Raw genomic sequence first — 11773 nt, 5'->3', positions numbered from 1 at the left:
ATTCCACGTGTAAAAGAGAAAGAAGGGTGACTATAGAGGTGTACTCCCGTGTGGAACCTGGATGTTGCCCCACTCGGATTTTCGGTTGAGAGAGGGTTTGTACTCCTGTATACAGACAGCTTCAGTGACCTGTCTCAGCATTGCATCAGTGGGATGTTTGGACAAGATGTTTAATTTAAGGCTCCCTAAGGAGCCCTTGTGGCAGTCTACAGCATGCTGATAGAAGATGGAGTTAGGTCACCGTTAGACGATGGTGAGAGGGGCAAACGCACACACACACATATATGTGTGTGCGTGTTTACATATGTGTATATGCATATGTATATATGTGCGTATATACAACCTTCAACAAAGTAACTGTCATGTATACAACTTGAACTGACGCACATATCAGTACATAAACATACATTCACATGTACATACATATGCACACACACACACACACAAACACGTCTACACACTTACCCTATTACTCACGTACATCCATAAGTACATACGTGCATACTCACATATATACATACATGTGTATAGGCATGCACACATGCATACGCATGTACACAGATGCATACGCGCACACATGTACACGCACATACATACATACATACACACACATGTACATATATATCATGAACTAACTATTACTTTCTCAGATGCAGCACAGAATTTTGTCAGTGAACAGGTCGCGGTCTCAAAGCGACGAAAATATTTTGACAAATCAAATTTAAATGTTGAAGTGAATCTAACAGATTTTGTGTGTTATTTTAAATGGCTTATAAACACCTTCCACGCTGCAATTATATATATATATATATATATATATATATATATATATATATATATATATATATATATATATATATATATATATATGTATGTATGTATATATATATATATATATATATACATACATACATACATACACTCATACCTTGGTACAACGGACGAAAAGGGGCGGGGAATGTCGGTCCGATGAAGCCGATTGTCCGTAGGTAACGGCATTAAGGTTAGGTTACCTTCGGAGTGGCTAATATCAACAATTACATTAGAAAAGACAGAAGAATGAATACAGGGTCGTACTTTTAATCAAACGCACTATCCAATCTGACAGTGTAAAATATCTGTACACTGTCAAATATACACTATAATTCAGTAAATTCAACATTTTAAAATTTAAAGTCAGACTTACCATGGATGGTGAAGAGTTTTGTTGATAGGCCGCGGTTTTGTCCGCTGCTTCCGAAATCCGTTACAGGGAGGTCCATAGTATCGAGGTATGAGTGTATATAGAATCTGATGTTAAATAATAATGCATTGTCGTTATATCTGTTGAGTAGACATTTAACACAGACAATTCGTGATTTGCAAAAGGAAATGTTAAGAGGAAGTGACCTCAAAAGGCTGAGATGGAGTCTGCGCATCGTGACAAAATATTGAAAGGGTCACACTTGTTGTTTCTCGACACTTATTTCTTTTATTCTGTGTACCTTATCGATGCCTAATTTATACAGGTGGACCCCCATAACCATTCGATGTTTTAAAGAGTCGTGGTGCTTCTTCAGAAACGCACCTCTCCAGTTAACACTAACAGTAACGATGTTGGAGAGGTGCGTTTCTGAAGAAGTTCCAAAATGGTACTACACTTTTATAAAGAAATATCGTTGAGAATTGTAAAAAAGAATTGTAAAAATATTTTGTATATTGGAGAAGTATAACCAAATCCCTCTTGTATTAACCCCAAGGGTCATATGGACCCCTGTTGAGAAACACAGGGTTATCCTAGAATAATTGGTCAATATATAGTATGAGACCCGTTAACGAAAAAAAAAAACCCCCAGCCTACTAGGTGTAAAAAGATATGTAGAAAACGAATTTTAAAAAAATTGCGCAAACAAACGAGGGTGCGTGGGGAGAACACTTTCGGAAAATTCACAGGTCCGATTTTTCCCTCAAAACTTTCAGGAAAATGGATATATATTGGCGAAATTTTATAGAAATACTGTCCAAATGGCACAAATTAGGATTATAAAAAAATTTCTGCTGGAAATTTTTTCCGAAGGGATGGGGAGAGCAGAGTCAGAAAATTCACACCATCTGTTTTTCCCCCTCAGAACTTTCAGGATCTAGTTTAGCGCCCGGTCACCAAAACGAAAAACAAAAACCAATCTAATAGGTGTTAAAAAAAACGTGTATAAAACGAATATAAAAACAGAAATTTGTGCAAACATAGGCGCAGGAGTGGTTGTGGGGTAAGTAGCTTGCTTACCAACCACATGGTTCTGGGTTCATTCCCCCTGCGTGGCACCTTGGGCTGAGTGTCTTCTACTATAGCCTCATGCCGACCAAAGCCCTGTGAATAGATTTGGTAGACGGAAACTGAAAGAAGCCCATCGTATATATATATATATATATATATATATGTATGTGTTTGTCCACTCCAACATCGCTTGACAACCGATGCTGGTGTGTTTACGTCCCCGTCCGATAGAATAAGTACTAGGCTTCCAAAGAATAAATCCTGGGGTCGATTTGCTCGACTAAAGGCGGTGCTCCAGCATGGCAGCAGTCAAATGACTGAAACAAGTAAAAGAGTATGTACATACCTTCGTCTTGGTGGGTAATTATTTGACGGCAACAATTCGCGAGAGGAAGATATAACTTGGCTACCACCCACCCCACCACCGTTCATTTGCGCAATTTTTTTTTCATATTCGTTTTCTACACATTTTTTTTTTTTACACCCATTAGACTGGGGTTTTTTTCCGTTTTGGTGACTGGGTGCTAAACGAGATCCTGAAAGTTATGAAGGGAAAAAAAAACGGATCGTGTGAACTTATCGACAGTCCCCTCCCACCCCTTCGGAAAACATTTTCCCCACAAATTTCTTTATAATCGTAATCTATGCTGTTTGAAAGCTTATACTGAAGTGTGTGTGTATAAAAGTATATGTATACATATATATATATATCGACATACATGCATACATCCACACATGTATGTGCACACACACACATACTAGCTTAAAAACCACACTCTGTGTAGACTTTTAGAGTCGGGCATCAGATGTGGTGTGCTGATATGGTCATGTGATGCATATGGACAAGGACAGCTGTGTGAAGAAGTGCTCCACTCTAACAGTGGAGGGAACCTGTGGAAGAGGTAGACCCAGGAAGATATGGGATGAGGTAGTGAAGCATGATTTTTGAATGTGGGGCCTCAAGGAGGCAATGACTAATGACCGAGACCTTTGGCGGTATGTCGTGCTTGTGAAGACTTGTCAAGCCAAGTGATATCATAGCTGTAGCTGATGCCAATGTTGCATAATTGCCTGTAAAAAGCACCCTTCAAACTTTGGGCAATATGCTGTGCTTGAGAAAACCTGTTAAGCCAAGTGAAATAATAGTCATGGCCAATGCGAGTACTGTCAGACTAGCACCAGTGCTGGTGGCATGTAAAAAACACCGTTCAAACACTGGGCCTCATGGAGGCAGTGACAGGTGACCGAAGCCTTTGGTGATATATTGTGCTTGTGTAGACCTGTCAAGCCAAGTGAGATCGTAGTCGTTGCCAATGCTGCATCATGTCAATAGCACCCACCACTACACACTTGGAGTGGTTGGCATTAGGAAGGTCATCCATGCAGGATCAGATTGATACCTGGGGTAGCTCCCTGGCTTACCAGTTTTCAGTCAAACCGTCCAACCCATGCCAGCATGGAAAGCAGATGTTAAACAATGATGATGATAATGGAAGTGTACAGAAAATAATTATTATTGGTGCTGTAGAAAACAAAAACAGATCTTTGAATTGCAGGGGCAATTCCTGATTAGAAATAGATGACAGAGTTCTTGTATGCACAACAACATGCAACTTGGAGAAATGAGCACATGCTTCACTTTGGGTGATGGATGACACTTTTAAAACTGAGTATTTTATCAAGTAAGGTTGAGTGATTATGAAGTTCACTTCCAAACCACATAGTTTTGGACCTTGGGCAAGAATCTTCTACTAGAAACACTGGGGACAACTAATGCCTTGTGATTGGATTTGGTAGGCAAAAAGGTGGCATCTCTGTATAAATATGTGTATTTTGTGTTTGCTTATATCCCCGATAACCACATAGTTCAGCAAAAGAACTCACAGAATAAGTACCAAATTATAGGCCCAGACATGGCTGTGCGGTTAAGAAGTGTGTTTCACAACCAAGTGTTTTCAGGTTTAGTGCCACTATATGGTGCTTCCATAACCCCAGACCAACCAATGCCCTGTATTTGATGCATTTTCACATTAAAGCTTTTCTCATTGTCACACTGAGTTGTGAATCCACTCAGCAGCATTTTCTGCCAAATACACTGACAAAGAAAAAAAAAAAACAGGAGAAAAATTGTTTGTAACAGTTGGAGGTTCACTCTGTGAGCCATCATAGGACACAATTCAATATCTGCATTCCTGATATTGCTACCAAAGAGGAAAAAAATGTAGTAACTTAATTGACAAACTTGGACGACTTTATTTACTGCAAACAATATTTTGACATTGATACAGTTACTTTTCTGTATGGAAACATTTGTGTGTATTAAAGCTGGTTTTATAAGAGAATGATTTACTACAGATATCACAATGATAGGGCTTTTCTCCTGTATGAATACGGTTGTGTGTAGTTAAGCTTTCTTTATGAGTGAATGATTTACCGCAGATATCACAACGATATGGCTTTTCTCCTGTATGAATACGGTTATGTTTAGTCAAGTCACCATTTTGTGAGAATGATTTACCACAGGTAACACAGTGATATGGTTTCTCTCCTGTATGAATACGTATGTGTTCAGTCAAGCGATGACTTCGAGAGAATGAATTACCACAGATATTACACTGATATGGTTTCTCACCTGTATGAATAAATTTGTGAGTGACTAAGACATGTCTCTGAGAGAATGAATTACCACAGATGTCACAATGATACAGCTTTTCTCCTGTATGAATGCGATTGTGCTTAGTTAAATCACTTTGTCTAGAGAATGATTTACCACAAATATCACAATGATATGGCTTCTCTCCTGTATGAATACGTTTGTGTGCAGTTAAGCGGTCAGTTTGAGAGAATGATTTACCACAAGTATTGCAATGATAAGGCTTCTCACCTGTATGAATATATTTGTGAGTAATTAAGGCTTGCTTCTGAGTGTATGATTTACCACAGATGTCACAGCGATATGGTGTGTCTCCTGTATGAATGCGCACATGTCTAATAAGGTGGCTCTTTTGAGAAAAAGTCTTCTTACAGACATCACATTGGTATGATGTTTTACCTGCTCCTTTTTTTATATTCCCTAGAGAATCAATCGTTTTAGATTGTGTTTTAAATTCAACTTTATTCTCACACAATTTATTTTCCATAATTATACTCCTGTCACAAAGATATACAGATGTTTGTCTCTTTTTTGCATATACTTAATTTCTTGCAAAAATGTATCTTTCAACTGCTATATTTCCAGCAGCTGTGATCTTTGCAGCGATATGGAGACTCTGCAAACTCATTCGTAATCCATATTTAATAAGAAGGAAAACTCTTCTTGTAAACATTCCAAATGCTGATTTAGTCTTTTAAAGATGATGAAGGCGGCTGATGTATCAGGTGTAAAAATATTCAGATCATCTGATGATCTGAAATCACAGCAAAAAAGAACATTATCAGACAAAGAGGATACTAAAAAAGTAGTGGAACAATCTCTAGTCATCAAATACTCTCCCCTCCTCTTCCCTGCTTTCCATCCAACTCGTTTTTATCATTGATCACCTCTCCTTCATTCACTACATTCACCCTTTTGCCCTTCCCAATCTCTGGCCATCCTCTTCTCTGCCCTACATTCCATCCAAATCATTTTATCATAGACACCCGTCAATCTCCTTCACCCTTTCATCTTTCAGTATACTTGCAGATTTCCAAAAGAATTTAGTAAAAAGACGAACAAGGGTGGATATTCACTGTGTCAAGTCCTGAATGCAGATGAAAGAGACCTTTATCAGCAAAAGGTATTTGAGAAAAGGGCTATAACATCAGACAACGAGCAACTAACTCATCCCCTACATGAAGTAGACTGAAGTTTTGAGGGAAAACAATCAGTGGCTGCTATTCTAGATCATGGTATTTCACCCTACAAAGAAATATATAGGGAACAACAAACATCAAGTAAGCAGTCAATGATAACTACTTTCTTTGGGTTTTCTGCTTCTCATCAATACCATGGAAAGTGGCACCGTTGGTGACCCTTCTGGAGTCATCACTGACAGTTCTTTAGCCCCTCATATGTAAGAACCAATAACAATGACTATGAGTCTAGCATAGACTCTCCAGGCATTCCATCTCTACCATCTTCCCCAAAAACAACTGATAATATTGGAATCTTTGCACAAGGCCAGCAATTTCAAGGACGGTGGATAAATCAATTACATCAACCCCAGTGTTCAACTGGTACTTATTTTATCAGCTTTGAAAGGACGAAAAGCAAAGTTGACCTTGGGGGAATTTGAACTCAGAACATAAGGACGTTTGAAATGCTACTAAGCATTTTGCCCAGTGTGCTAACGATCCTGCCACCTCACTGTCTTCTACAGAGGATAACATTGACAACACAGAAGATACTGAAGATTCCAACCTCATGTAACTCCACCACACCACCTTACATTACCCAGGCTCAGGGAGCAAGAGCTGCACCAGAAGGTTCTAAGTATAATGATATTTTCCCATTATTTCCTTTATAATTGATTGATTATGTCATGAAATCTTATTCTAGAGCACCGTCCGAGCGTGATCGCTGCCAGAGCAGCTGACTGGCTTCCCCGACAGTGGCACATAAATAGCACCATTTGAGCATAATCATTACCTGCGTTGCCTTCTTGGCACTTGTGCCGGTGGCATGAGAAAAAGCATTCGAGCGAGGTTGTTACCAGTGCGCTGGACTGGCTCCTGTGCAGGTGGCACGTAAAAAACACCATTTTGAGCGTGGCTGTTGCCAGTATCGCCTGACTGGCCTTTGTACCGGTGGCATGTAAAAGCACCCGCTACACTCTCGGAGTGGTTGGCGTTAGGAAGGGCATCCAGCTGTAGAAACTCTGCCAAATCAGATTGGAGCCTGGCGTAGCCATCTGGTTCGCCTATCCCCAGTCAAATCGTTCAACCCATGCTAGCATGGAAAGCAGACATTAAACGATGATGATGATATTCTATAGCAGGGGTTGGGGAAATTTTTTAACCAATTACCCCAAAATATATTTATGCTGACATCACCCCTTTGATGAGAATGGAAGAAAATCAAAGCTAACAGGGAACATGTTTTTTATATAATTTTACTTATATCTAATGAGTCCTCGTTGCCAACAAGAATTTCATTTTTACACCACTTGGGATAATTTACCCTGGTTCACCAACCGCTGTTCTATAGGGCTACCATGTATGTGATGGCGGGGAAGGTTACCCAAGTCCCAAGGACATATATTCTCTCATAATATATTGTTATATCTTCACACGTGACAAGGAGATTCATTATTTGAAGATGTTGTTTATCCTAATATCCAGAGATACATAAATTTGCAAATTTCAGCAGGTTTTTGAATCTTATTGATGATATGTTTGCTAATTAATGAAACTGTTTTATTCCCATTTCGCTAAATAATTACGTTGCTTTATTCATATACATTACTTATTAATTTACTTTACAACACAGGTAACCGTCGATCGTGGAGGCGCAATGGCCCAGTGGTTAGGGCAGCGGACTCGCGGTCATAGGATCGCGGTTTCGATTCCCAGACTAGGCGTTGTGAGTGTTTATTGAGCGAAAACACCTGAAGCTCCACGAGGCTCCGGTAGGAGATGGTGGCGAACCCTGCTGTACTCTTTCACCACAACTTTCTCTCACTCTTACTTCCTGTTTCTGTTGTGCCTGTAATTAAAAGGGCCAGCTTTGTCACGCTGAATATTACCGAGAACTACGTTAAGGGTACGCGTGTCTGTGGAGTGCTCAGCCACTTGCACGTTAATTTCACGAGCAGGCTGTTCTGTTGATCGGATCAACTGGAACCCTCGACGTCGCAAGCGACGGAAGTGCCAACAACAACAACAACCGTCGATCAAGTGGTTTCTGAAAAATAATAGACCAACATTTTACTTACAAAGTTATTATCTAAGACGAGGAAACGGGATGGAGCAGAATGGAGTGTTTTTACTGCATTTGCGAACATGAGACAAAATATACTTTTACAAATGTTCTCTGCCTTACAAAAACTATACCAGCTAAGCAAATGCCCTTCCCTAAATGTATTAAAAGTATCGTAACATAATCTGAATACTATTTCAGAAAATTATCGTCGTTTTCTTTGAGCATGAAAAAGACAAATTTAGCTGGGGCAAAATGGGTAAGCTAAGATAATGCAAATTTGTCACTCCAGTTCTCCAGAAAACAAATTCATACACATTAATATCCATCCCTAGACATCAGAAAGATGAGAAATGCAAAAAAGAAAATAAATAAATATTTAGGTGAAATGAAAGAGGATCAGGAAAAAATGGCACAGGATACGAAATTGGCGGAACTCGATGAAATAAAAAGAAAAAAAGTCAACACAAAATATTATCTATAGCGGGAGTTCTCAACCATTTTTTTTTTCTATATTTATGGATCCATTTCATTGTTATTTCGTCTGGTGGACCCCATTGCTATTTGATGTTTAAAAACTAGTTTTATAGAAAGCTATTTATTAATGTTTTCACACAAAGAAACTGGCATAACTACAGAGTTGTACCCCCCGACTTTGGAAGGTCCGGATGCACATACGCACATAATAGAGAAAAATGAAACAAATATGGACGACTTGCTCCGAAACACCACCGAGTGGGGAACACTTCTCAAAAATAACCTGCAATTGTTTCCTTCAAAATTCCTACATGCTCGAAATGTACATACATCAAGGTATATTTGTAGAAAATTTCACGAAAAAATATTCATTTTCCTGGAAGTTAAGAGGAATTTAAGTGGACTCTTGCAATCCATATCAATACATACATCTAAACCAAAATTTTTTCAGGGTCCCTTATTGTAGATCCCCAATTTCCTATTTTGTGTGGACTCCCAAAACTCTTATATAGACCCTGGTTGAGAACCACTGATCTATAGCTTCTTCACCATCTGCTGGAGTGTCCACATTAGTGTGTGGGGAAAATTGACTTGGAATCCAATAGAGAAAAGAATATTGATTATCAAATACCAAAAATCATCCAGATATTCTATTAGCAACTTCGATTATAATCGGGTCAAAGTTGAGGAAAAATTCCTCGTAAAAAAAGAGGACCTGGCACCTGACTTTGTTTTGACCTCGCTGAACTTCAACAGCAACAACTATGCTGACCAATTTCGACTCCTAAATATAAGGTAGTAATACTTAATAACGATGCAATACTCGCAATGTAATGATTTCAAACACGCAGGAAGAAAATAACGAGAAATCAGAAATAAATCATTTTGCCCCGGTTACAAATTTTACCCCCGACCCTATATTTACCCCCATTGTAACGTGTTTTCACTAAGACATAATTACTGTAACCAGGAAGGGTTCATATAATTCTACAACTATTATCATTATTATTATTATTAAAGCCTTAGAAATAAAGCTTTGTCACCTTACCGCTTTCGTATATTAACATCGAATCAGTGCGCCATAAACAACAACATTAATAAAAAAAAAAACGGTGATCTATAGCAAGATGTGGAATGAATAATTGTATATTGCTTCTTAACTCCTCAAGGCAGGTTCAGACACAAAATATGCTGAGTGCTGTCGTGTTTTGTGTTAGGAAGGGTAACTTCTTCCATTTAAAACAAGGAGTTCAACACAATCGTCTCGTTAACGAGCGGCTTTTGGGACACCGGTGTTTCCATATATTGTATCTCGTGAAGGAGAAGTAGACGGAACTTTGAGACTAGCAAAAGACTAAAGCTTTGTCTACGCTATCAGCAAACAAATTGTCGCTAATCGGTGTTTATATTTGTCATCGGTGGAAGCGCAATGGCCCAGTGGTTAGGGCAGCGGACTCGCGGTTTCGATTCCCAGACCGGGCGTTGTGAGTGTTTATTGAGCAAAAACACCTAAAAGCTCCACGAGGCTCTGGCAGGGGATGGTGTTGAACCCTGCTGTACTCTTTCACCACATCTTTCTCTCACTCTTTCTTCCTGTTTCTGTTGTATCTGGGCCATTGCGTCTCCACACAACATACATACATACATACATACATGCATGCCTACATATATATATATATATATATATATATATATATATATATATATATATATATATATATATATATATGTAGGCATGCATGTATGTATGTATACATACACTCTCTTTGGAAGTAGAAGGATTGTATGTTGATTAAGAAGATACAATGGAGGCACGTGATACAAACATATGTACATACATACATACATACAAAAATACCATTGTTGATGTTGAAATTCCAACGAAGGAGACTTGAATGTAGGTTAGAAACCGACTCTCTTTTGGCAAGAAATCTTGAAATAAAACTGAACAATGACATGCATACATACATACATACACATACATACATACACACACACATACATACATAAATACATACATACATACACACACACATACATACACACATACATACATACATGCATACATACACACCCACACATACATACATACATAAATACATACATGCATACATACATATATGCACACATACATACATACATAAATACATACATGAATACATACATGCATACATACACACACATACATGCATACATACATACATATATAATAGATAGATAGATAGATAGATAGATAGATAGAAAGAAAGAAAGAAAGAAACAAACAAACAAACAAGTGTCAGCCTAGTCTGTATTGTTTTGATAGCAGGTCTTGAAATATGACAATCCCAAATGTATATTGGAAACCAGTTCAACAGTTTATAGATTGTTTTTGTTCTTGTTTTCCTCTTTATTTTCTCTCTCTCTCTCTCTGTCGTTATTTTGATTTTATCTTCACTTCCTCCCTCTTAACATGTAACAATCCAGCTTTGTGTCATAATGGTTAAGCCGCCTTAAGACAGAAACAGACATAATTCAACCTCTTTGCAACTAATAACGCATTCATTTACACACCCTGGACAAGTGAAGTGTTTTCTTTTTGCTTTGTTCAGCGTAAAGCCACACATTCACACCACCACCAAAACCACTATTGTCATCGTTTTGTTAATTATTTTTAATTATTATTGACTAAAAATAAAATTATTTACATATTAAATATTCTTGCCGACAAGGATTTTCAGTCAAACAAATCGACACAGGGACTTAATGTTTTTGAAGCCTAGTACTTATTCTATTGATCTCGTTTACTGCACTGCTAAGTTACATGGAGGTAAACGCACCAACACTGGTTGTCAAGTGGTGGTGGGGAACAAACTAGACACAAAGACATGCACACACACACACACACACACATATACTTACATATATATATATATAGAGAGAGAAAGAGAGAGATGACTGGCTTCTTTCAGCCTCCACTTACTAAATCCACTCATAGGTTTTGGTTGACCCGAGGCTATAGTAGAAGACACTTGCCTAAGGTGCCATGCAGTGAGACTGAACCCACAACCATGTGGTTGGGAAGGAAGCTATTTTACCCAACAGTCATACCAGCATAAAGATATATATATATATATACATTTACGTATGTATAAATACACACACAC

The 11773-nt window shown here is 38.3% G+C and overlaps 2 protein-coding genes across 5 annotated transcripts in view; both read right to left on the bottom strand.

Annotated features, from left to right (window-relative positions):
* Positions 1 to 1601, bottom strand: part of LOC106877949 (uncharacterized) — a 9200-nt gene extending 7599 nt beyond the window's left edge. For both annotated transcript variants that reach the window (XM_089344037.1, XM_089344036.1), the window contains exon 1: positions 1187 to 1601. The gene's annotated coding sequence lies outside the window, so the exon portion shown is untranslated. The remainder of the gene's footprint in view (positions 1 to 1186) is intronic.
* Positions 1602 to 4483: 2882 nt separating this feature from the next.
* LOC106877954 (uncharacterized) lies at positions 4484 to 10193 on the bottom strand. 3 transcript variants are annotated; one of them, XM_089344065.1, is made up of 3 exons: positions 9676 to 10193; positions 7978 to 8135; positions 4484 to 5661 (listed from the first exon to the last, which is right to left on the bottom strand). In XM_089344065.1, the coding sequence occupies exon 3, from the start codon at positions 5392 to 5394 to the stop codon at positions 4543 to 4545; it is 852 nt and encodes a 283-aa protein (XP_089200191.1). In that variant the 5' UTR covers positions 5395 to 5661; positions 7978 to 8135; positions 9676 to 10193; the 3' UTR covers positions 4484 to 4542. The 3 variants fall into 3 exon arrangements, with proteins under 3 accessions (XP_089200191.1, XP_089200190.1, XP_089200192.1); XM_089344064.1 differs by lacking the exon at positions 7978 to 8135 and having other exon boundaries at positions 9676 to 10189; XM_089344066.1 differs by lacking the exons at positions 7978 to 8135; positions 9676 to 10193 and adding an exon at positions 9057 to 9617.
* Between the last annotated feature and the right edge of the window lie 1580 nt (positions 10194 to 11773).

Source organism: Octopus bimaculoides, chromosome 28 (assembly GCF_046866305.1).
Source record: "Octopus bimaculoides isolate indiv1 chromosome 28, ASM4686630v1, whole genome shotgun sequence".
NCBI lineage: Eukaryota > Metazoa > Mollusca > Cephalopoda > Octopoda > Octopodidae > Octopus > Octopus bimaculoides.
Note: the sequence above shows the minus strand (reverse complement) of the source record. Positions and strands in the feature narration are given on the sequence as shown.